Source organism: Colias philodice, chromosome 20 (genome assembly GCF_061535455.1).
Source record: "Colias philodice isolate Cphi_HAF_F1 chromosome 20, ilColPhil1 Martin Lab GWU primary, whole genome shotgun sequence".
Lineage (NCBI taxonomy): Eukaryota > Metazoa > Arthropoda > Insecta > Lepidoptera > Pieridae > Colias > Colias philodice.
In genome coordinates this window covers 9,026,143-9,052,835 of record NC_143105.1, presented here as the reverse complement: position 1 = coordinate 9,052,835, position 26,693 = coordinate 9,026,143, and the positions used below count along the sequence as shown (strand labels likewise).

Sequence of the window (26,693 nt, the reverse complement as noted above, 5' to 3'; positions counted from 1 at the left end):
GATCGCAAGCCGGATTATCTTCGTTGAGTTTACAGAGTTGTGGTCGACTTGAGATGTTCTCGATGGACACTTGGGTTAGTAATATTAATGTTCAGGATTTTATTTCAGATACCATCCCGTCAGTAGATCGTGCCAAACGCACTTACCATCATCGTACTCTTGAGGCTATTTGTTCCCAATTCATCCTTAATAAATATGGAGCACATCATAAAATTTACACTGATGGCTCTAAATGCGCAAGTAGTGGTGGTGCGGCCGTGTTGGATTCATTTCTTGGATGCAGCCTTAAGTTCAAAGTTGATTCAGAGATATCCATTATGCATATGGAATTGATTGCTATCGCGGAAGCTTTGGCTTATATTCAATCTTTAAATTTCGGACATTTTGTCATTTTAACTGACTCTAAAAGCTCATTGCAACATTTGGCTCGCTGTGCCTCTCAAGTGAGAGGAGTACCGATTGCCTATAAAATTTTAGAGTTAATTTTGAACTTAAAAACTAATAATAAGGAAGTAACCTTACAATGGATCCCTTCTCATATTCAGCTCAAAGAGAACGATGAGGTTGATTTATTAGCCAAACAAGCAGCAATAGATGGGGTACCCTTGGAGGTCGCTCCATTGTACTCGGATCATTTTAAATATGTGAGGGATAAATGTCTATCCGATTGGCAGGAATATTTTGATGAACGATCGCGGGAGAAAGGAATTTGGCACAGAACAATCCAACCACATGTACCTCGGTACCCATGGCTTGATGAGATTGTATGCGATAGGAGGACGTTGACAACAATTTTAAGATTACGTTCGGGACATATTCCATCGAATAAGTTTGCACATTTAATGCAGAAAGCCGATTCTCCGTTGTGCAATGATTGTGGTATTGTAGAAGATGTGCAGCATATTCTCTTGGAGTGTGTTCGGAACGCGCAATTTAGACAACAAAATAATGTCTTCCGCTGTATTAACAATGTCGGTTGTGTGAACAGCATTCTCACTTGTCCCTCGTCGGCAGAGGTGCGGGTGCTGGTCAGACTGACCGATGTTGGATTACAAAATTGATTGCATTGTTTACTGCAGTTTGTACTTATATTTTTTATATTTAAGTGTTGATTGTTAATGGAATTTACGGGACGACGTGGTCGCTAAGCGACAAAGTCCCTTGAAAAATAAAGAATAAAAAAAAAAAAAAAAAAAAAGTTTGAAAAATCAGATGTTTTGCGCGAAGTGACAGTAGTACCCACCTCAACGCTTCGATTATGAGGCGTGCAAAATAGAAGAGGGTTTAATAAACATTAACTGTATTTATGTTCATATCAATTAGCAGATAGATATCTTAGCAAATTTTTAAGAGATTTAATTAAGGAGAGTGTGTTAAGTTTATAATTTAAATTGTTCAGCGTTGGTTTTTTGCTTTTTAAAATAAAGTCAAGTCATTGTGCGGAATAATAAAATATAATAAAATTCTTTATTAACATGTAGGCAACATTAGTTTGAAATTTTGGTAATCCCGATATTTTCTAGTTTTTGTAGATAATTATCGAGTATTCGAGACTATCCAATCAGAGTATGACGCGACAGAAGTGCTGATACCAGGTGTGAAGGCATCAGCGCAGTTCTCATATCTGAAGGAGATGATGCCGACGATGACGTCACCAATATACATCGGCCCGCCACTGTCGCCATGGCAAGCGTCACGACCACCTTCTTCCAGGACACCGGCGCAGATCATGTTCTTGGTAATTGGTGATGACAAACCGTGTCCCCAGCGCCATTCGCACACTTGTGTGTTCACCGTGTACACTGTTACACTTTGAAGTACTTCTGATTGCGGTCCATTAGTCTGCAATTAGAATTATTCCATTGAGCTCCTAAATTTAAGCTTCAACTTTCATTCGTGAGAACTCTTACAAGAGTTTATGATAATGTTGATGATGATGATGAATTAACACATTCCGAATTAGTAGTATTTAAAAAAAATACTACCATTTCGGAATGTCATTTCGGAAAAAAATAATTTTGTCTTTGAAAAGTTACAAAATTTTCGAATAGGCATTTCTATCTAGGATCAAACCGAGCGCAGCCCAGGCAAACAACTAGTTTCTAATCTGTGCACTTACTGTCTAAAAATATTTAGCCACTTAGCATAGGTGTTATTAGAATAGATATTTATAAAACCGTGGTTTTGAAAGTTTACATAAATGTACACTTACGTAAATGTCTCCCCATCCAGCGTGCACAACGGGGTAATTGTCTGGCACAACGAAGCCCTGGTTGACAATAGTTGCCTTTTGAATATACGGCGAGTACACCAGGGGAGTTAGCAGTTTCATGAGGCCAATATCGGCGTCGTAGGAGTAGAGGTGTATGTAGTCGGGGTGATTGCGGCTATAGTCTACGTAGTGCACGCTTCCGTTAGTCTCACGGTAAGTGGCACCTGCTCGTATACGAGTGTACTCATCTCTAGTGCTGCAAAATAGCATTTGCATTTATAAAACAATGGAAAGGAATAAGATATTCTACTTACATCAGTTTCTACTCTGAAATTAAATGAAATGAAGAAAAATAATTACTATTCGTTACATTGCGCCGCTGTCAGAACCCAGTAAGTAGTTAGGATATTGGCCGCACAATCCTGATGCCAAAATCCAGAGCCAGGGGCGAAATATTCCACTTGCACTAAAGATGGATAGTTCTCGATAGTGGTGTCTTGACCTCCGACAATACGAGTGTTTGGAGTTTCAGACTGAGAAAGTCCTGAAAACATGAAAACATAGTACCAAAATAAAAAATTTCCATAAATTTTGTAAACAAAAAATATGTTGAATGAAAGGAACATCACAAAAAAGAAATATAGTTGAATCAAATAATATTATAGACTTTACAATCGTTTAAATTCGTTTAACTTTAAAAACGTTAATTTCACACAAACAATGTTTTTAAAGAAAATTTGTTGTTTACCTGCTAGGAGCAACACTCCCAATAGCGGCAAGTACAACATCTTCATTGTTACGGTTGTCAATCTTAATTAATAAATTAGATTTTCCCTATTTAAATAGGATTTAAGAGATAAAAAGTCACTATCAAGTGCACTATCAAGCATTACGACGAAATTTGATTAATGGAAAATATTGTCTAGACCAAGGTCATAAGAAAAACCCATACAAGGGAAAATAAATTGAGTTCGAGAAATGTGCGTGATTAAGTAAAAGCTCATTATTGCACTGAATTTATTTATTTCCTGAGAACATTTACTATGTTCATGTATATTTTTTTTACACCCTCAGAAAGAAGAGACGAACTGAAGTTCGTTGAAATCTTTGTTGTTGTTGTTCTCTCCGACTTTTTGCAAAAAGCTGATATTTGCACGTGCGAATTTTCAATATTGGAAATTAGGTAGATTTTTTAGTATTAAGTTGAAATAAAGCGAAATAACAAGTATACACGAATAAACTGCAGTTCATTTGAGACAGTTGAGTTAGTAACAAAGTTTTCACAAAATTTTGTAGAAAAATTTTTTTTGAAAAAGACAAATAAAAAACCCAAAACTTGGTCATTTCAATTTTTCACCTTAATCTAGAAATACAAAAGTTGTAGATCTCCCCTCTCCCACTTCCCGAACTCGGATCGACCGTAATATGTTTTTCCTTTCATTTTTATCACATTCCCCACCTTTACTATTGGGGTTTCAACCCCCTGTGATTTTTTTTTGTTTTTTTTTTATCATTTTTGAGGGGATCGGCACTGGTCTATAAATTTCATTCAATAGAATAAATGATAAACATTCGTAACTTCTTTTTAATTTTTCTAAAGCCATAACAAACACACAGCAATAATAATTACTTAAAATGTATAACGTAAACAACGATGCCCGATTTATCTGCCAAAGATTAGCTAAATCATAGAAAAGAGAATCAACTTAATTTATTATATTTATGACATTAGATATAATTTAATTTAATCAAAATTCGTCGTAATTATAGATAGTGATAAAACAATGGTCTATCTGTGAATCCTATTTAAATAAAGAAAATCTCATTTATTTGATACTAAAGTTTCATAACCAAAAGAATGAAGATGTCGTACTTGCCGCTTCTGGGTGTGCTGCTCCTCGTAGGTTAGTTATTTTAGTTTTTGTTATTATATAATATACTGAGTGGCAGTGCCGCGTGGCTTAACCTTTGGACGAACCCGGGAGATCAACAAATTCAGCTCATATGTTAACCCGTTGTCTGATGTAAACCCGTTAATATATTCTATATCTATACTTAATATTATAAAGCTGAAGATTTTGTTTGTTTGAATGTGCTAATCTCAGGAACTACTGGTCCGATTCCAAAAAGTCTTTCGGTATTAGATAGCCCATTTGTCGAGGAAAGCTATAGGCTATATAATATCATCACGCTAAACAATGCAATGCGGGCGAAACCGCGGAGCATAGCTAGTTACTATATAATACTAGTGATCCGCCCTGGCTTCGAGCGTGGAACATGTTTCCTTTTTTTATGTCAGAGCAAGTAAAGGGGCAGGTCGGCCACCTGATGTTAAGAGGTCACAACCGCCCATAAACACTTGCAACACTAGAAGTGCTACAGGTATGTTCTCTCCATAGGAACCACTCTCGTACTTCAAGGAATATTATAAGAAAAGAATTAACGGAATCGGTTTAGCCGTTCTAGAATTTTGCGCTTACTAACACATTTCGATTTATTTTTTTTATTATATATATACAGTCCATTAAAATTTTCGTGAAAGAGTAATAAACCTATATTTTTGTTTGCAGCAACTTCTCAGTCTGAAACTCCAAACACCCGTATTGTCGGAGGTGAAGACACAATCATTGAGAAATATCCATCTTTGGTACAATTGGAATATTTTAACCCTTATTTTGGAACTTGGGCTCAGGATTGTGCGGCTAACATCTTAACTACTTACTGGGTTCTTACAGCTGCGCACTGTTTCACCGAAGAGTAATTATTTTTTTATTTCAAACAAGTACTATTACAGTAGCCACAACACGTAAAATGTCTCATTTCTTTAAGGGGAAGCCTGTTTTTATATGCCTTCCTCGCAGTATATGCTTTAGTCTTTAGATTATACAGGTCGAAATTTTATGTCGGCCCAAATGCTGAAATCAATGCAGATCTATTTCTTTTTAAAAATAAAGGAATGTTTCATTTTAGCAACATTTACTATCTCGTACTTAAGGACCCATGGAACATTTCCAACCTGTATAATCTACTTTGATAATGGATTCATTTTCCTTTATTTGTGCTATAAGACATTGCTTTTAACCAAATTTCAAGTCCCTGTGTTCACTGGAAGTACCTTGTAGGTTTTGATTCCCTTAGCAAGTTGCAAGTAGTTGCGAGTTTAAGAATATGCGACTTGAATTGCTATTTCTTCTAATTGCGTTGTCATAGAATATTGATTTTATTACAGCTTCAAGGTCTTATAGACCTGAGTTCTTAGTGTGTATATATATTTAAGACATGTAAGCGTTCATGATACAGTCATTTTTTTATTGGCGATAGTAGACAATATTTTTAGGTTAGGAAAAGTAGTAAATGTAGTAAATATATTTTGCTTAGGTTACGGAACTTATATTTTTTTTTTCATAGGTATGTATTTTATATTGATATCGTAATGAATACCCACCAACATTTCAACGCCGGTAGGCATTAATCACTTCATAAAAAAGTATACAATAATGTTCTAACATTCCACGACCGTTGTCGCTTCAATTTTCTTTTTTAGCTGTAGAATTTGTCCCGCATTTAGATCTCAATACTCTTTTCACCGAACAACAACAATCAACAACCAAATAAATTCTAAGCATTGAACTTGGCTCTCATTTGTGTGGGATTCTTATTTCTGGACACACGTAAGCATGAGTGCGTATGGCCCTGTGTACCGACCATGTACCGTCAGAGACTAGCTATATAGATAGGCGACCATCACGTTCGTTGTATAAACGAGTATATGCGTCATTATAGGTCTTGTAGTCTCCTTAAAGAAAATTATTAATAACAAATTAGTTTTTAATACATCTTAATGAAATGCTCTATTGCAGAGACAGAGAGGAGTTCATGCGCATACGAGCAGGTTCCACTTACCGTATGACTGGTGGAAGCGTGCACTATATAGACTTAGTGCGCAATCATCCCGCCCACGACGCTGATATTAGCGTCATGAAACTGCTCACTCCTGTGGTGTACTCGCCTTATATCCAAAAGGGTACAATTGTCAGCCAGGGCTTTGTTGTGCCAGACAATTATCCTGTTGTGCATGCTGGATGGGGTGGTATCTACGTGAGTATACATTTCATTGGCTTTCACAAGCATAAAGCACATGATACTTTAATAGTGTTGATAATTAATTTAAAATTATTTTTAATTGTGTCGTAGTTATGCGCAAAGTTTTTTTGTATAGAGTAAGTATTGAATTGCTTCCCGATTCTTCCCGGTAGAATTGTTATTCCAAATCGCTGGTAGTAAAAAAAAAATTACGCAAATGAATTGTTTTGAATTTGATTTAAAAAGATAAATTCCTATTTCAGACTAATGGGCCGGCATCATACATTCTTCAACATGTAAACGTTTACACGATAAACAGAGAAGTGTGTGCAAGGCGCTATGGAGACGGTGAATCATCATCAATCACTGAGAACATGATCTGTGCTGGAATCCTCGACGTGGGTGGTCGTGACGCTTGTCAAAGGGACTCCGGTGGTCCGCTGTACGCTGATGGCGTCATAATTGGTATAGTGTCCTTTGGAAATAACTGTGGTGATCCTTATCACCCTGGTGTAAGTGCTTCTGTCGCATCTTTCTCTGATTGGATTATCGCTAATGCTCGGTAATTAAAAATCCCGATCCTGTTGATTGAAAATTCTTGCTAAATAAAGAGGTATCACTACTTTGAAATGAACTACTTTGTTTCATTTTAATCTCGCTAAGTGTCAGTTTAAAATAATGTATTATTTACAGCTATACAGACAGGTAAAAGGTATATTTCCAAATTTCAAATGAAGGTTAAAATTTCATTGTCATTCATCAGAAAATATAATAATATTTTGTATGATTGTGATCTTGTTAAAACTCCGACTGATGTAAATGTATCTAATAATTAAAAAAAAATGTCTATGATAAAGTCGCTTTTTTATAGAGAATTAATAGGTTATCTTTTATTTTTATATTCAATTTCATGGCGAGACATATAAGTTTTATAGTAAACTTATTTTATAGATATGTAAACAGTGTAAAACTATGTAAACATTCATAAAAGACAACATGTGAATTCTGCTACACGTGTTGTAAGATATTTGATTGCTGCTAAAGATTTATGTATTGTTTATATAGTGAGAGCTCCAGCTGCTTTCATAGAATATTCTGACTTAGATTTAGCAAGAGATAATACACTAAAAATTCTACCTCGAGATACATATTTTTTTCAATGGTGGCCCAATAACATGCTCCAGTCAGAAGCAAATGACTATAGACGTCTTTACCACTGAAGCATAATTTGTTGCTGCTTCTGATTCTGCTGAATAAATTAGATGCTTGTGACAATTATCGTTACACCTAGGTGAAACATATGAGTTTTTTACTTTACATTTAGATAATACCACCTTAAAAACCTTTCCTTTGAACAGGACACTTCTCCAGACTGCCTAAAGATATCAATCAATAGTCAAGCCGATGTTTAAAAAAGGTGATAAACAGATGCTTAACAATTACAGACCCATAACTCTGACCTGGATTTTAGCGAAGGTCTTTGAAAAAATGTATAGGAAATTAAATTCATTTTTAGAAAAATTTAACATAATTAAAGAAGAACAGTGTGGGTTTCAAAAGAACAAATCAACGTCATTGGCTACATTCTCCTTATATAGTAAAAATGATGTCCTTTGATATTGTTAATCATAAAACTTTCCTCCATAAATGTAATCCGTATGGAATAAGAGGACCCAGCACTTGATTGGCTCGAAATCTATCTAAGACATCGTCAACAATACGAAGAAATAGCTCACGCACACTCAGATATAAACGTTAGAATGCACAGATCCACTCCTAAAGATAATAGAAGTGGAGTGCCACAAGGAAGTGTCTTTGGACCTTTATTATTTCTTGTATGTATAAATGATTTGCCCAATAAAACATTGCATAAATGTGTACTGTTTGCTGACGACGTATCAATAATTATTATTGCCGATAACAATCTTACCGACTACCAATCCGTTATTAATTCAATTAGAGGTAAAAATATAATAGAATGGTTAGAAATTCATGATTTAAATGTTAACACAGGTAAAAGAAACTCTATTCAATAGCATAATAATATAATTATCAAAGCGCAATAAAGTTATAAAATCGTCCCATTTACCACAATAAAAACTAAACACATTGATATAAAATATTTAACTTTATTAGATAAAAATGTTTAATAAACATTTACTTTATTTCCAGTTCTTATCATTTGACAGATATCTTAACAAATCATTCAACGCAGACATTCAAATTTTTAAGAGATCAAATTAAAGAGAGAGTGTGTTAAGTTTATAATTGAAATTGTTAAGCGTAGATTTTTTTCTTTTTAAAATAATTTCAAGTCTTTGTGCAGAAAAATAATAAATAATAAAACTCTTGATAACTATGTGAGCAACATTAATTAAAAAAAATGGGAAAAATCTAAATTTCTTAGTATCCCTTTAATCACCCTATATTTTCTAGTTTCTGTAGATAATTATCGAACATTCGCGACTATCCAATCAGAATATGACGCGACAGAAGTGCTGATACCAGGTGTGAAGGCATCAGCGCAGTTCTCATATCTGAAGGAGATGATGCCGACGATGACGTTACCAATATACATCGGCCCACCATTGTCGCCATGGCAAGCGTCACGACCACCCTCTTCGAGGACACCGGCGCAGATCATGTTTTTGGTGATTGGTGATGACAAACCGTGTCCCCAACGCCATTCGCACACTTGTGTGTTCACCGTGTAGACTGTTACATTTTGAAGTACTACTGATTGCGGTCCATTGGTCTGCAATTAGAATTATTCCATTGAGCTCCTAAATTTAAGCTTCAACTTAAATTTAAAAAATACAATCAATTCGGAATGTCACTTCGGAAAAAAATAATTTTGTCCTTATAGCATAGGCATTTCTGTCTAGGATCAAACCCAGGTAAACAACTACTTTCTAATCTGTGCACTTACTGTCTAAAAATATTGAACTACCTCTGAACTACTTAGCATAGGTTTTTATAGAATAGATAAATATAAAACCGTGGTTTTGAAAGTTTACTTAAATGTACACTTACGTAAATGTCTCCCCATCCAGCGTGCACAACGGGGTAATTGTCTGGCACAACGAAGCCCTGGTTGACAATAGTTGCCTTTTGAATATACGGCGAGTACACCAGGGGAGTTAGCAGTTTCATGAGGCCAATGTCGGCGTCGTAGGAGTAGAGGTGTATGTAGTCGGGGTGATTGCGGCTAAAGTCTACGTAGTGCACGCTTCCGTTAGTCTCACGGTAAGTGGCACCTGCTCGAATACGAGTGTACTCATCTCTAGTGCTGCAAAAGAGCATTTGCATTTATAAAACAATTGAAAGGAATAAGATATTCTAATAGTATCAGTTTCTGCTCTGAAATTAAATGAAATGGAGAAAAATAATTACTATTCGTTACATTGCGCCGCTGTCAGAACCCAGTAAGTAGTGAGGATATTGGCCGCACAATCCTGATGCCAAAATCCAGAGCCAGGGTCGAAATATTCCACTTGCACTAAAGATGGATAGTTCTCGATAGTGGTGTCTCGACCTCCGACAATACGAGTGTTTGGAGTTTCAGACTGAGAAAGTCCTGCAATCATAAAAATATAGTAAGTACCAAAATATAAGTTATCCATAAATAATAATTGATCGAGAAGGTAAGAAATAATTACTATAAAAATATGATAAGAAAATATCTACAAATAAAATATACAAGTTACAATATTTAAATAAGAAACGACAATATTAAAAGGAACACCATAACAGGGAAAAACAGTTGAATCAAATAAATCATATTATAGACTTTAAAATCGCTGACGTTAATTTCAGACCAACAATGTTTTTTTAATAAAATTTGTTTGTTTACCTGCTAGGAGCAACACTCCCAACAGCGGCAAGTACGACATCTTCATTGTTACGGTTGTCAATGTTAATCCATAAAAAATCGGTTTTCCCTATTTAAATAGGATTCAAAAGATAAACAGTCACTATCAAGTGCACTATCAAGCATTACGACTAAATCGATTAAGGGAAGCTACTGTCCTATCAATTAAAGATAAATGATAAATAATCGCGACTTCATTTTCATTTTTTCAAAGCCATGACAAACAATGCTTGGATTAGCTAAAACTTGAAATCCTAGAAAAGAATCAACTTAATTTATTATTTATAACGTTTGATATGCATTCTGACGATATAATTTAATCAAAATTCGTCGTAATTAGAGATAGAGAACAAGTGATATCTTGTTAATCCGATATAATATTATATAAAGAGAAACTCCTTTATTGGAAACTAAGCTTTGACTGCTATTACAATGAAGATGCCGTATTTTCCGTTTCTGGGTGTGCTGCTCCTTGCAAGTAAATAGTTATTATAATTCATTTCATGATTATAATATATATGCGCGCGTAAGATTACTTTTATGTCTCATGTTAAACTTATATTACTGTAAAATCATCAAAATACGGCCAGCAGTTTTTTCGTGAAAGAATAAAACCTACATAATATTTATTATTCTTGTTTCCAGCATGTTCTAAGTCTGAAACTACAAACACTCGTATTGTCGGAGGTCAAGACACAATCATTGAGAAATATCCATCTTTGGTCCAAATAGAATATTTTGGCCCTTGGAATGGAATTTGGGATCAGCAATGTGCGGCCAATATTTTAACTACTTACTGGGTTCTTACAGCTGCACACTGTTTCAACGAAGAGTAATTCTTTTTTTTTTAATTTCAAGCAAGTACTATCGCAATAGATACTGGTTTACGTAAAATGTCTCATTTCTTTAAGGGGACCACATATATATAGCCTGTTTTATAATGACTTGAATGAATGAATGAAAAATTCTTTATTGCACACAAAAATACAGGATTGCAAAATAAGAGCGAATGACTTCCTCGATCTACTACAGCAAAAAAGATATGCTTAAGGGCGTATTCAGAAAGAAAGCTTGAAATTTTTGGCGCTTTATTTTATTTTCCTGCGCGGGTTAGCAGCGCTGACAAGCGCCGGTAAGCGCTTATAAGTTTCGAGCTTTCTTTCTGAATACGCCCTTAGAATATACAGGCATTGCACTGTGTACCTACTGACAGAGCTAGCTGCGATTGTTGATATATGGCTGATAGGGGACCATTACGTTCGTTGTATTATTAACGAATGCTTGCAAGGTCTTGAAGTCTCTTAAAATAAAATTATTAATAGCTAATAAGTGTTTAATAAGTCTAAATGAAACGCTCTATTACAGTGATAGAGTGGAGTTCATGCGCATACGAGCAGGTTCCACTTACCGTATGACTGGTGGAAGCGTGCACTACGTAGACTTTGTACGCAATCACCCCGACTACGAGGACCAAGACGGATACTACTACGACGCAGACATAGGTGTTATCAAACTGCTCACACCTGTGGTGTACTCACCGTATATCCAAAAGGGAACTATTGTCAGTCAGGGCTTTGTTGTGCCAGACAATTATCCTGTTGTGCATGCTGGTTGGGGAAGTATTTATGTGAGTATACAATTCATTGACTGCTTATACAAGCACATTAAGCACACGATACAGCGTCCTCGTAAATAATAAATATCGAATTCCTTGATTCTTCCCGTGTTTTGAATTGAGATCAAATGAAAAATTCGTTTTTCAGACTGCCGGCCCGCCATCATACATTCTTCAAGATGTAACCGTTTACACGATAAACAGGACAGAGTGTGCGAGGCGTTATCGAGACGGTTTATCAAAGTCAATCACTGACAACATGGTTTGTGCTGGAATCCTCGACGTGGGTGGTCGTGACGCATGCTATGGGGACTCCGGCGGTCCGCTGTACGCTGGTGACGTCATAGTTGGCATCGTGTCCTTTGGAGAAAACTGTGGTGATCCCTTTTACCCTGGTGTCAGCGCTTCAGTCGCGGCTTTCTCTGATTGGATTGTTGCTAATGCTCGGTAATTATATACTCACGCCCTGTTAATTGAAAATTCTTGCTAAATAAAGAGGTATAAATATCAAACTACGTTGTTTCATTGTTATCTGCCTAATTCTGTCAGGGTATCTGGAATTTTAAATAACCAAAGGAAAAACTTCTACCTGTATGCAAAACAAGGTTATTAAATTTTGGAATATAATGTTTTATTTACATATAGACGGACATATAAATGGTATATTAATTCCTTTGAAATGTAATTTGAGTAATAAAATTATAAACACCATTGCTATACGCGACTATCAAATGCATGTCAGAAAAACCAGACAAAATTGGACTTATCCATAAGTAGAAACATTATATTGCCATGAAATATCACCTGCTCTTGATATTTCATGGCAATTGTTGTTGTGTATTGTTTTTTGAAGTGAAACTTCTATAAGCGCGTTGAGAGTGAAATTTCAAGGTCGCGTCAAGGCAATACCATTACGTCATGGAGTAAGGCGACGATATTGGTATCTTTGAATCATGCAAACGAAGTTTCACTTCTGACACATGTGCTCGGCACACACGCTCTTTTTTATTTATATAGATTTCTTAACCATGGAAGAAGCTGGTTTTGCCCAGAAAAATACAAGGACCATTATTATTAGTTGTGCTTTTTCTTCACATTTAATCTAGGGCATAATAAAACAACATACGTAGTTTAAATGTATATGTGTTTATTCAACGGTAAAAATCTTCAATCCAAGCTTTTAACTTTTTCAGCAAAATTAAATATTTTTGTATTTACTCTACACTAGCAATAGGATCACTGTATGAGCATGTTGGTTGCTTGGTTTTAGAGATGTTGAAATCGCGTCTTTGAATCTGCTATTTGATTGAATGACTAGCGAGTTCATTCACAACTCGTCAAGTAGTTAAATATTCAGTCAATCAAAAATCTGATTCAACCAGATAACTACGACAGAGACATTATAGGGTCTGGGTGTACTATGGTGATACAACTTTTAACTTGAAAAACAAAGCTAAGCGGGCTAAGCGGTTCGACTCCACTTTCTATATCCCAACCGCAAGTGGCTGGATGCTTAGCAGCTGGCTTCATGAATGTGTGTGTGCAAGCTGGGGTTCTTCAAGAGAAGTGTGAACAGGTACCTTCAAGGGAATCGCGCTGCATATTAGACCATATCTTCGCTTACCACCAGATCTTGGCCAAGCGTTTCGAATAGTACATAAAAAAGGATCCCTTTTCAGCTCATAAGCAGCAATATAAGCAGGCAACGCATTTACAGAGGCCATTTCTGTTAATGTTCATTACTGATCGTTTAACACCGGGCGAGCCACCAACTGCGTTGCCACTCTATAAAGAACATCTAATATTTTTGATTCTTCAAAATAAATTATTTAATATTTTAACGCTTTTGAATTATATGTATCATCATTCTTGCCGTAGTCAATGTGATTGCGGACTTTTAAAACAATATTACACTAATGAAATATAACAAAAAACATTATGATGAAAATACTGTACCTAGTATTTATAACCTGCAAGCCTCCTCGTTTCTTTGTGATAAATTCGTGGCATCTTCATTGTTGATAATTTTCATATAAGTCCGCAGTATATGTGACTCTCTATTTAAATAGAATTCACTAGATACAAAATGATGCAATATCGTTATTTCAACGAATTTTGATTAAATTGCGTTACGGTCTAATTAATATCGACAAGATAATATTCAATGAAAGTAGCTTCATTTAATCCCAACTCTATGATAAAGTTCCTAAAAATGATCTGAGATAGGATCAATAATTTCCTTCTATGTTATCTATTTATTAATTTATTTATTTATTAAACTTTACAGAAGAAAAACGGCGCTGAAAACGTATAAAACAAGATTTTCAGAATACTGAACTAGCAAAGGTGCTAATGTAGTTGCAAGTAAATGGACACAATAGACTCTACCGAGATGCCTTCGTTGTAAATTGACAATAATGTCATACTATTCTGAAGTATACATATACATATAGTATGGATATACAGGGTGTAATCGTTAAGTGTGCACAGGCGATTTTTCCGTAAGTATTACAGATAACAAAAAACTTTAAACTGATATCGAAAGGACTTAACCTAATGAGTAAAATGGCCGTAATAAATTTTTAAAAATAAATCGAGAAATATCAAAAAAAATATCTTTAAACCCCCCCATACATTAAGTATGAAATATGAATATCCCATATACATTTAATATGAAAGATTTTAGCTTTCTTTTTCTTTTTTGGTTTTCTGCTTTAATTACTTCGCAAATTTGAAGTGGCATTTTCCACGCTTTTTCCGGACATTTTCACGCATTTTCCGGATATTTTCCGAGCATTTTCCGAGCATTTTCCGGGCATTTCCCAGGCATTTTCCACGCTTTTTCCGGACATGTCCACGCATTTTCCGGATATTTTCCAGACATTTTCCAGACATTTCCCTGGCATTTTCCGGGATTTTTCAGACATTTTCCGGGAATTTCCCAGGCATTTTCCGGGGATTTTCCGAGCATTTCCCGGGGATTTTCCGGATGTTTCCCATACATTTTCCGGACATTTCCCTGGCATTTTCCGGGGATTTTCCAGGCATTTTCCGGACATTTTCACGCATGTTCCGGACATTTTCACGCATTTTCCGGACATTTTCACGCATTTTCCGGATATTTTCCAGGCATTTTCCACGGTTTTTCCGGAAATTTCCACGCATTTTCCGAGCATTTCCCAGGCATTTTCCGGTTATTTTCCGGGAATTTCCCAGGCTTTATCCGGGGATTTTCCGAGCATTTCCCGGGGCTTTTTCCGGATGTTTTCCAGACATTTCCCTGGCATTTTCCGGGGATTTTCCAGACATTTTCCGGGGATTTTCCGAGCATTTCCCGGGGATTTTCCAGACATTTACAGGCTATGTCAGGGAAATGTCCGGAAAATGCCTGGAAAATTCCCGAAAAATATCCAGAAAATGCGTGAAAATGTCCGGAAAAACGTGGAAAATGTCACTTCAAATTTGCGAAGTAATTAAAGCAGAAAACCAAAAAAAGAAAAAGAAAGCTAAAATCTTTCATATTAAATGTAGGTATATGGGATATTCATATTTCATACTTAATGTATGGGAGGGTTTAAAGATAATTTTTTTGATATTTCTTGATTTATTTTTAAAAATTTATTACCGCCATTTTACTCATTAGGTTAAGTACTTTCGATATCAGTTTAAAGTTTTTTGTTATCTGTAATACTTACGGAAAAATCGCCTGTGCACACTTAACGATTACACCCTGTATATCCATACTAATATTATAAATGCGAAAGTAACTCTGTCTGTCTGTCTGTCTGTTACTCAATCACGCCTAAAGTACTGAACCAATTTGCATGAAATTTGGTATGGAGATATTTTGATACCCGAGAAAGGACATGGGCTACCTTTTATTGCCAAATATGTACCACGGGCGAAGCCGGGGCGGACCTCTAGTATTATTATATATTCCACTATCCACTATGTAGAGATAAATTTTCATGTCTGGAAAACCGCAGTAAAACGTTGTCAAAGTTAAGGGGCCCTGCTCCGAAATGTATGTTTCTAAATCATGGTTTTTGGATAGAAATCATCATATTTAAAATCCTAAAAAAATATATAGCACAGATAAACGTTTGATCTAGTGACTTTTTTGGATAAAAACACAATATTAAACATTTGACTCGATCAAAAAAAAATCAGAAGTAACATCGATTTTAAAAGCATAATCAGTTTTATGAGAATTAGGGGAACGCTATGTTTATGAAAATTTGACATTTCATTTACTAATCAGGTTTTACAGGGAAATTTTTGGATAGATTTTTAATTTAGCCCTTATTTTTTTCTATATAAAATATAATACGTAAAATGCGACTCGCGCGCACCACGTCAGTGCCGCCAGAGTCCAGCCGGACGTCATCGAAGGAGGACCTGTGCTAGTTTTGCTCCCGACCACGTTGCAGTCGCCGCTCGCGTATTAGAACCGAGCGGCGAGTAAAACGGCGAGCATGTCACGGTATAAATAAATCAGTAGTTTGATTTTGTTAGTTATCCTAGGATTATTGTTGTAAATATAAATTAACTTCTTATTCTATACTATTAAACGAACAATATTTGCATATTAATATATTTGTTTGTAAATACAGTGTGGAAATTTTCGATGGGCCCTGGGTGAAAGTACTAGAAATACTGGAGATAGCAAATATCCTTTATTTTTAAAAAGAACTAGAACTGCATTCAAAGATTTTCAAAAATTCATTTTCTTCGACCGGGAATCGAAAGAACTATTAAAACCGCATCAAAATCCGTTGCGTAGTTTCAAAGATTTAAGCGTACAAAGGGACATAGGGACAGTGAAAGCGACTTTGTTTTATACTATGTAGTGATTTAAAATTATGTTTTAAAAATTACCTTGCCTGAGATCCTCTTTTTTATGGGTTATTGAATAGGAATAGCGGCAAAGTTTTGAAGTACTAGTAGAAAGACTATTATGATGTTGGTTGATCTGTATTCAATGAGTATGACAAATATTATTTTTATGAAACAACAATCCAAGATGGCGCCGACGAAAATTTGACTTTTTTCGTGATGGGTGTCATTTTCATGGTTTTTGTGGTAGCAATTAACGAATATGAGGTCAAAACTATAATCCAAGATGGCGCCGACGAAAATTTTACATCTTTTCGTCATGGGTGTCATTTTCATGGTTTTTGGGGTAGCTATTAACCAATATGAGGTCAAAACTAAAATCCAAGATGGCGCCGACGAAAATTTTACATCTTTTCGTCATGGGTGTCATTTTCATGGTTCTTGGGGTAGCAATTAACAAATATGAGGTCAAAACTATAATCCAAGATGGCGCCGACGAAAATTTTACATCTTTTCGTCATGGGTGTCATTTTCATGGTTTTTGGGGTAGCTATTAACCAATATGAGGTCAAAACTAAAATCCAAGATGGCGCCGACGAAAATTTTACATCTTTTCGTCATGGGTGTCATTTTCATGGTTTTTGGGGTAGCTATTAACGAATATGAGGTCAAAACTAAAATCCAAGATGGCGCCGACGAAAATCTTACATCTTTTCGTCATGGGTGTCATTTTCATGGTTTTTGGGGTAGCTATTAACGAATATGAGGTCAAAACTATAATCCAAGATGGCGCCGTCGAAAATTTTACATCTTTTCGTCATGGGTGTCATTTTCATGGGTTTTGGGGAAGCTATTAACCAATATGAGGTCAAAACTAAAATCCAAGATGGCGCCGACGAAAATTTTACATCTTTTCGTCATGGGTGTCATTTTCATGGTTATTGGGGTAGCTATTAACCAATATGAGGTCAAAACTAAAATTCAAGATGGCGCGGACGAAAACTTTACATCTTTTCGTCACGGGTGTCATTTTCAAGGTTTCTGAATTCTGCTCGAAAAATATGTAAACGGTTGTAAGAAAAATATACTTACCAAATTATCGACGGTAACATTGGGGATTTGTACATAGCTGTCTCAAAAACCTTGAAAATGAAACTCATGCCGTAAAGATGTAAAATTTTCGTCGACACCATCTTGGATTTTAGTTTTGACCTCATATTGGTTAATTATAGCTACCCCAAAAACCATGAAAATGACACCTGTGACGAAATTTTGTCAAATTTTCGTCGGCGCCATTTTGGATTTTAGATTTGACCTCATATTGATTAATAGCTACTCCAACTCTTTGAAAATGACACCCGTGACGAAATTTTGTCAAATTTTCGTCGGCGCCATTTTGGATTTTAGATTTGACCTCATATTGATTAATAGCTACTCCAACTCTTTGAAAATGACACCCATGACGAAAACATTTCAAATTTTCGTCGGCACCATCTTGGATTTTAGTTTTGACCTCATATTGGTTAATCGCTAGCCCAAAAACCACCCACATTTGCTACTTAGGAAAAGTTCAGATTTAAAGATATCATAGGTAATGTGACGAATATTATTTATTTCATTCCGACCGTTTCTCGGAATAACATACATTTACTAAGAAGGGTTTAATATATTGCCGGTAACATAATATTATGATGTATGATAATAATTAATAATTCATAAAAAAGTATTTTATACATTTCTTAAAAAGCTTCGATATTGTATACAATAATACAAATCATTAATTGATTATTATTCAAATTGTTGTAAAATAGTCACACTTTTTTAAGTTGGTTGAATACACTAACTTACTTATTACATACTTATATTCAATTATTATTTTGCCTTTTTTATTTGTTTTGCTTTTAATTATTATTACCAATATTTTCAGAAGAAAATAAATTAATGTATCCAGAACGAGAGTTTCATTTTAAACTTTAAATGTATGTATAAAATAGACCAAAAAATTTTTACGAGAAATTAACAATAAATTATCTTTTATATTGTTTCTATCGATTTGAATAATAAAATAAAATTTGAAAAAGGAATGTTTCCTTTCAGAAAAATTTGCTATCCCTAGTATTTCAAGTACTTTCCATTCAGGGCACATCGAAAATTTCCACACTGTATATATACAAACAAATATATAAATATGCAAATATTGCTCGTTTAATGGTATAGGATAAGTAGTAAATTTATTTATCAACAACATTCCTACGATAGCAAATAAAATCGAACTACTGATTTATTTATACTGTGGCATAATCGCCCGCCTTCATAGGTCACCGGAGTTCATGCCGCGCCGGCTCCTGCGCAACGCGGGCGCGAGCCATCTCAGTGCCTAAAATGCCTAAACTTTCAGTACAAGGGGCTCTTAATATATGTAACGTGTGACTACTACCTCATATAATATGAAAAGAAGCAGTATTGTTTGAAATAAAACCTCAAGTTACCCTCTATCTATAATATTAGGTACCTATGTGTGCTAAATTTCATTGTAATGGATTCAGTAGTATTTGCGTGAAAGAGTAACAACATACACATCCATCCTTACAAACGCATTTGGTACCTTTCACGCGAAGCGGACAAAGATTTCAGGGTCAGGTTTTAGATTTCGGTTATATTTTAGTATGTTATACCTGTATGTAAATATCCTCGAATTATTTTTACGAAATATTTTTGCATTTAGAAGATTAGTTTTTAAAATACATGTCTTTGAAGATGTCAGTAAGCGCGAAGCATGTGCGACTTCAAATGTAATTATCAGTTCAATAAAAGAAATTTTTAAATAAATTGATGACTGAAAAATAAACCGCGTTAAATAACTTGTTTAACCGCATATTTTTAATTTTGAATTTATTTTTAAATTTATAAGTAAAATAAAATAAAAATATTCTTCTTATAGTATATGTTATGTATTTTGTAAAATTAAATTTTAAAACTGACATGATGTAAAAGAAAAAGAGCAACTATGGAGTTTCTTGCCGGTTCTTCTTGCCGTTCTTTCAAAAGTGCTTCTAGAAAAAGTCTAATTAAATAAATAAATGTTTGAGTTTGAGGTTAAAATATAACCAAAATCTGAAACCTGACCCTTAAATCGGTGTCCGCTTCGCATGAAATGCCCCGTTTATAATATTAGTAGGAATTAGTAGGAAGTAGGATGCCATATGCCAATACTTCGTTTATGTGCCTATGCGTACGAGAGGCCTCATTCACAGTTCTTTGGTATTAAAAAAAAAGCACATAAAAAATCCATATTTCCAGTACCTACTTAAGGTTAATCTTATTATTTGATAATAAATGACAATAAATTAACTTAATCAAAATTCTTCGTAATTGTGATATGCACGATTTTATATCTGGAGAATCCTATTTATATAGAGAAATTTTGTTGTCAAATACAATTAAACAACAACAACAACAATGAAGGTGCTGTACTTGCCTCTGATGGGTGTGCTGCTCCTAGCAGGTAAAAAAATAATTTGGAAAATCCAAAAGTGCACGCCTCATAATTTTTTTTTAATAAATATTTATTAATTATTATTTTTGTTTATTTAATAACAATTAAACCACATCGAATCAGACCCTGAAAAATGAAAGGGTTCTATTCCTGAGCATACTCCAGCGTAAGAGAAAAAAAAAGACTCGATTAGTAAAGTATTTCGGTCGCTATCGTGTTAACAAGAAAAAGGATCCGCACATACAGACACACGGACGTCCAAGACAGAACTTTTTTAAACTGTTTTTTAACTAGTTTAAATAACAAAAATGACATCAAAAATATCATGAACGTTAAAAATAGTGTTTTTTCTTAATATGTGTGTGTATGGATTATCTTACAAGTGCAATGTATGATACATAAAGACATTTTAAGTTTGAAAAATCAGATGTTTTGCGCGAAGTGACAGTAGTACCCACCTCAACGCTTCGCTTATGAGGCGTGCAAAAGATCATGTGTGCCGAGCGAGCACACGCATTAGAAGTGAAACTTCTTTAGCAAGATTCAAAGATATCAAAATCGTTGCCATGACGGTATTGCCATGACGTTATCTTGAAATTATACTCTAAACGCGCCTAAAGAAGTTTCACTTTCTTTTTGTATTGTACCTCTTATTATTGTATGTTGTTTTCATGACATTAACCTTCTTTATATTTTGCTTTCTTCTCGAAAGATCGAATGAAATGATCGAAGAAAGATCATATCATAATTTTTTTAAACTCATAAGTTTATTCTTTCAACTCAAGCACTTTTGAAACGTTAAAATACATAATTTAATATTAACTGCCGGTTCGGAAAGCAGTTCCTAACAAAAAAACTCCGTATTTACTATTTTAAAATCATGTAATATTACATTTTTGTTTTACATAATACCTTAGAATTATAACAAAGAACTGTCCAGCGACGAATTTTATTTTGGAAAGCCTTGTGGCGGAGTTGTCTGTCAACTCTTTTATAATAGTCTAAGATCCCACAGCAGGATTAGTGCGTTCACAGTTTTTTTGCTAAAACCAAACTTTTATGTATATTTATAATTAGGAGAATATATATCGACTAGGTTGGCAGTCAAAATTTGGCCGCAATTTTGTTGACGATCACTGTCTTTTTAATGAAAATTTTGCTAATTTTCCGTTTTTTGGCTAATATTTTGCCTTCATTGCAGCAATTTCTCAATGTACTCCAAATACTCGTATCGTCGGTGGTGAGGACACTGCCATCGAGAGGTATCCCTCTTTAGTACAAGTTGAACATTTCATCCCGTTCTATGGAGCTTGGACTCTAACTTGCGCGGGAAACATCTTATCTTCTCGCTGGATTCTTTCTGCTGCACATTGCTTCCCTATACAGTAAGTACTTTTTTATTTTAAATGCTTTCACAGCAGCTACAATTAATTTACGTTATGGACCCTCTTCACAATGGGGAGCGTTGGCCCAACATATTTGTTGTCGATGTTTGCCGCCATTACGGTATTACGGCCTATAGATGCCCCTACTCGCCAAGCGCCGCCTATTGTGAAGCGGGCCCATAAGCGTTGTATCAGTTTATTTATCTTTGTCGCTGTGAACGATGCGTTCTTCCAAACAAATGCTCTATTACAGGAACAGTACGGACTACGCTCGTATTCGCGCTGGCTCCAGTTTCCGTGAGTACGGTGGCAGCGTGCACTACATAGACATTATCCGCAACCACCCCAACTACACGAAACCCGCACCCCACGACGCTGACATTAGCGTCATTAGAGTAAGCACTCCCTTCGAGTACTCCCCGTCTATAAGACCTGGAGTTATCGCCAAGCAGGGATATATCTTGCCAGACAATTCTCCCGTTACCATCGCCGGATGGGGAGCCCCTTATGTAAGTACTTAATTATGACGTATTGCTATTATGAAATAATGAATAAAAACTTTGTGAAATACGAAACTTTTCCGATGGAAGTCGATATTCAAAAATTGTCTGTAATAGGTTTATTTAGCCTTTGAAAATAACATGATTATGCTCTTTTAAAAAGCTTGATTTAAAGAGCTTTCATTTTAATCGAATTAATAAGTAGCTGAATGTACGTATTGTTTAAACACTGATCATTTTATTATTGGCATTGTGCTGAATATTAATTAAGTTTCCCGTTAGGTAAACTATTTTAAATTACTAATCGACAGGAAAGCTGTAGTTAGGTAGTTAATTAATTTAAATTAGCTTTTATTGTACTGAATGGTTCAAGTAATTACGAAAAGAGTAACAAACGAGCACCTCGTGAAATTCTAAAAAACTTTTCCATCACACACGTATTACTAAGACTTGAGTTTAAACATTCCAATTTCAGTTCCACTCGAGGCCATCATTCAGGCTCAAAAATGCAATTCTTCAATCGATGCCTAGAGAAGTCTGCGCGTACCTTTATCAACCGTATAACATGACCATCACTGGGAACATGTTCTGTGTCAATGATTGGAACTGGGGCGTGCGCAGCGCTTGCCATGAGGACGCTGGCGGCGCTTTCTACAACCGCAATGTTATAGTGGGCGTGGCTTCCTACACACAGAGCTGCGAGGACACCAACTTCCCTACCATCAGCACGTCTGTCGGTGCTTTCTCTGATTGGATTATCACGAACGCTCAATAGTTAAATGTCCATTACCATTTACCCTGCTCGATGGATGCAGCACCCGATTGTTTGAACATTTTACTCAAATAAAAACATGTCAATGACGTACCTATGTTGTTTTATTATTATCTCCATGAATATCTTTTGACTGGTCTCTAACAATCCTAATTGGCAAGAGGAAAAATAATTGAAAATGTACTGGGATCGACCTATCTTCATAAACAGGCCTGTGACCATATAAATCTATTACATACTAGCGGTCCGCCCCGGCTTCGCCCGTGGTACATGTTTACGTTTTCTCTACATAAGAACCATTCTCGTACTTCAAGGAATATACTAAAAAAATAATTATCTAAATCGGTTCAGCCGTTCTCGAGTTATGCGCTTACCAACACATTTTGCGATTCATTTTTATATATAAGAAGATTATGACTCAGCTGAAGGTCTCAAAGTTTTATCCAAATTGAATGTGTTCAATCTGTTTAAGATATCTGCTTCAAAATTGTGTAGCAAGATTTCACCCGAATATGAATATGTTTATATGTATGTATCTAACATTGCAAGTTATTAACTTGTGAAAGCTTATAATAATATTATTCAATCGTTTTAGGATTGTCTGGCCCCTCATTTTCACTTGCTACATATTATTATAACGTTACAAACAGAGCTAGTTAATTTCCACAATAAAGATTTACATAACGTAAATTTTCATCCACCCTGTAATTCATTTGTACTGCTACCTACTAGTGAATCCGAAATTTTATCAATAATAAATAATTTAAAAAATGATTCTGCTACTGGCTGGGATGGTATACCTACCCATTTAATCAAAATGAACAAAAATATTTTGGCTAAGCCACTAACTAAAATTTTCAACCTATCCATTGAAACTGGTAGTTTCCCTAACTATTTTAAGAAATCTCTCATAACCCCGGTATTTAAGGGCGGTGACAGGAACAGTGTCGAAAACTATAGACCTATATCAGTTTTACCAGTTTTCAGTAAAATTTTCGAGAAAATTATAAATAAGAGATTAATGAACTTTTTTACTATTAACAAGCTTATAGCTCAAAATCAATTTGGTTTTCAGGCGGATAAATCTACAGAGGGAGCAGTATTGGACTTAACTAATTATATAACCAATAGGCTAGATAAAAGAGAAAAATGTATAGGCATTTTCCTCGACTTAACCAAGGCTTTCGACACTGTTTCTGTTCCCATCCTTTTGTCTAAATTGGAAAGTTTTGGAATACGCGGGGTTGCACTTGATCTTTTTACTGATTATTTAACTGCCAGAACTCAAAGAATTAAAATAAATAATCTTGTGAGCACCGATATGCCTGTATTTTATGGCGTTCCGCAAGGCAGTGTACTCGGACCTAGTCTATTCTTAGCCTACATTAACGATCTGTGTCTTCTAAATTTAAACTGCTGTAAAATAATTACATTCGCGGATGACACGGTCCTGCTTTTTAATGGTACAAGTTGGAGGCATGTTTTTCACAACGCGCAAAGTGGTTTTCAAATCATACTGGACTGGCTTCGTTGTAATAAGCTCACAATAAACCTTAAAAAAACTAAGTGTATTAACTTCAGTTTAAAAAATGATGTTTTGCCGATCGACCTCTCAATCAAAGCTCATACTTGTAATTATAACAACATAAGTTTGTGTTCTTGTCATACAATTGAGATTGCTAATAATATTAAGTACCTAGGGGTTATTCTAGACTCCCGTCTGACGTGGCAATTGCATATCGATAATTTGTGTTCTCGTACTCGGAAACTGATCTGGACCTTTAAAAAACTACGACAGGTAGCTGAACTTAACCTACTTAAAACTGTTTATCTTTCTCTCTGTCAGAGTATACTTAGGTATTGTATTGTAGCTTGGGGTGGCACTCATAAAACTATTCTTCTACCTTTAGAGAGATGCCAGAGGTCAATACTTAAGGTGTCAGCTTTTAAGCCAGTTCGTTTTCCCACAAAGGATATATATAATTTATTCAATGTATTATCTATTAGACAACTCTATATATTAGACACTGTCCTTAAATTCCATAATCTAATAAACATTAATGTAAGTTTCTGTAACATAAACTTAACTCAGCGTTCAACTAGAGATGTAGTAAAACATCAAACTTTCAATACGACCTTTTTCCGTAGGCAATTTCTATATTTGGGACCACACTTATATAATGTAATAAATAAAGAGTTGAAAATATTTAATTTATCACGATATAAAAGTAAAAAAACTATAACTAAATGGCTGCTCTCAAAGGATTACTACTACACAGAAAATGTAATTATCTCTAAAACCCGCTGTTAACGTGAGAGTCTATATAAGTTATTCAAACGTAAACACATTCTACTCATGCTCTTCTACCATTACATGAACCCACACTCCTCCAATCATGCACACACGTAAGACATTTCACACACACACACACACACTCACACTCACACACTCATACACTCACAAACACACCCACAGACACAACTTTTACATTATATATATTTTTTTTTTTTTACTTTATTCTCTGTTTAAATTACGTCACTATATTTCTCAACTGTAACATGGAAGGACATCGGTACCCGTAATACAGACTATAGTCTAGTACGGGACCATCGTTTTTGTATATTTTGTAATTGTGGTTGTGAAATAAAGATATTTTTATTTATTTATTTATTTATAAACAGTTCTAATTTTAATTGAAAAATACAACTGATTTTATTTATTAAATAGGTAACGAATATCTTGATACTTGATAACAACCGAGAATCCAGAATGTATAGGACAACGACAGAATAATTTAATTATTTATGAATGAAAAATCATATCAAAGATCTTTTATCAATTCTATGCTAATTGTAACATTAATAAGACCTTTACAACAGACCATTCAATCGAAAAATGTAATTATTCATAGTATACCAATTTGAAATGCTGCATAAATTAAAAAAAAATGCATTAATAAAGGTCTACTTGCTAGGAAAAAATATTACCTATTATTATTTAGAAACAACGTTTATTTTTGATTATTAATACATACAATTTTAACTTTTAGTTTTCATACTTCTTTGTCCTCTTTTTAGTCTCGGTATATTATATTTTCTAGTTCTTTCTATTTTAATTTTTTGTATTTGAAACTTCTAACACCACAAAAAGGAACTAAATCTTTATACTCTATACTAATATTTTATTTGTTTGTTTGAACGCGCTAATCTCGGAAACTACAGGTCCGATTTGAAAAATTTTTTCGGTGTTAGATAGCCCATTCATCGAGGAAGGCTATAGGCTATATTATATCATCTCGCTAAGACCAACAGGAGCGGAGCACCAGCAAAACCGGACCACAGCTAGTTGTCAATAAAGGTTTTGTAATACCTCACAATTTTCCCACATTGCTCACTAAATCTACCGCGCTTTTCAGTGTGGATAAAGCATGATTCACGATACCTTTGTTTTTTAAATTAAGATTATTCAATTTGTTTAAATGGGATTATCATTTCAACGAATTGATATGACTCACTTCCTCCTTCCCGATTTGTTTGTTATGATAACAATTCCTACTACTGTCCATGTATAGATAAAATATGTTTTATTGTTTACTATTATAATTTATAATTGCTTATTATACTTTTTTTGGAACATCTTCCGCGAAAGGCATGTCATCAAGAAAACACAGTCGTAAGGGTGCTTTACCACTCTTACTTTTTGGTCTTATATGTATAGATACTAGTGGTCCGCTCCGGCTTCGCCCGTGGTACCTACATGTTTAAACTATCCTATCTCTCAAGTTGGATCGAACTGCACACATGGTGTGCGAATTTTATTATAATCGGTTAAGTGGTTTAGGAGTCCATTGAGGACAAACATTGTGACACGAGATTTATATATATGTAATATGATAATAAAAGTATGCATTAGGCTAGTAACA

The 26,693-nt window shown here is 34.9% G+C and overlaps 5 protein-coding genes and 1 pseudogene across 5 annotated transcripts; 4 read left to right on the top strand and 2 right to left on the bottom strand.

Moving 5' to 3' along the window:
* The first annotated feature begins 53 nt into the window (after positions 1 to 53).
* LOC149479631 (uncharacterized) lies at positions 54 to 1,061 on the top strand. Its single transcript, XM_089708335.1, has one exon. It carries the CDS (start codon positions 54 to 56, stop codon positions 1,059 to 1,061), a length of 1,008 nt encoding a protein of 335 aa, XP_089564461.1.
* Positions 1,062 to 1,536: 475 nt separating this feature from the next.
* On the bottom strand, positions 1,537 to 3,006 carry LOC149479630 (trypsin, alkaline B-like). The gene is made up of 4 exons (XM_089708333.1): positions 2,961 to 3,006; positions 2,573 to 2,756; positions 2,213 to 2,468; positions 1,537 to 1,842 (listed from the first exon to the last, which is right to left on the bottom strand). The coding sequence occupies exons 1-4, from the start codon at positions 3,004 to 3,006 to the stop codon at positions 1,537 to 1,539; spliced, it is 792 nt and encodes a 263-aa protein (XP_089564459.1).
* A 1,070-nt stretch (positions 3,007 to 4,076) lies between these two features.
* Positions 4,077 to 6,910, top strand: LOC149479629 (trypsin, alkaline A-like; annotated as a pseudogene).
* A 1,661-nt stretch (positions 6,911 to 8,571) lies between these two features.
* LOC149479628 (trypsin, alkaline B-like) lies at positions 8,572 to 10,194 on the bottom strand. The gene is made up of 4 exons (XM_089708332.1): positions 10,149 to 10,194; positions 9,689 to 9,872; positions 9,329 to 9,584; positions 8,572 to 9,050 (listed from the first exon to the last, which is right to left on the bottom strand). The coding sequence occupies exons 1-4, from the start codon at positions 10,192 to 10,194 to the stop codon at positions 8,745 to 8,747; spliced, it is 792 nt and encodes a 263-aa protein (XP_089564458.1). The 3' UTR covers positions 8,572 to 8,744.
* Positions 10,195 to 10,598: 404 nt separating this feature from the next.
* Positions 10,599 to 12,293, top strand: LOC149479627 (trypsin, alkaline B-like). Its single transcript, XM_089708331.1, has 4 exons — positions 10,599 to 10,644; positions 10,812 to 10,998; positions 11,538 to 11,793; positions 11,930 to 12,293. Exons 1-4 carry the CDS (start codon positions 10,599 to 10,601, stop codon positions 12,230 to 12,232), a joined length of 792 nt encoding a protein of 263 aa, XP_089564457.1. The 3' UTR covers positions 12,233 to 12,293.
* An 8,967-nt stretch (positions 12,294 to 21,260) lies between these two features.
* LOC149479626 (trypsin, alkaline B-like) lies at positions 21,261 to 22,773 on the top strand. Its single transcript, XM_089708320.1, has 4 exons — positions 21,261 to 21,282; positions 21,315 to 21,498; positions 21,752 to 22,007; positions 22,474 to 22,773. Exons 1-4 carry the CDS (start codon positions 21,261 to 21,263, stop codon positions 22,771 to 22,773), a joined length of 762 nt encoding a protein of 253 aa, XP_089564446.1.
* The last annotated feature ends 3,920 nt before the right edge of the window (positions 22,774 to 26,693 follow it).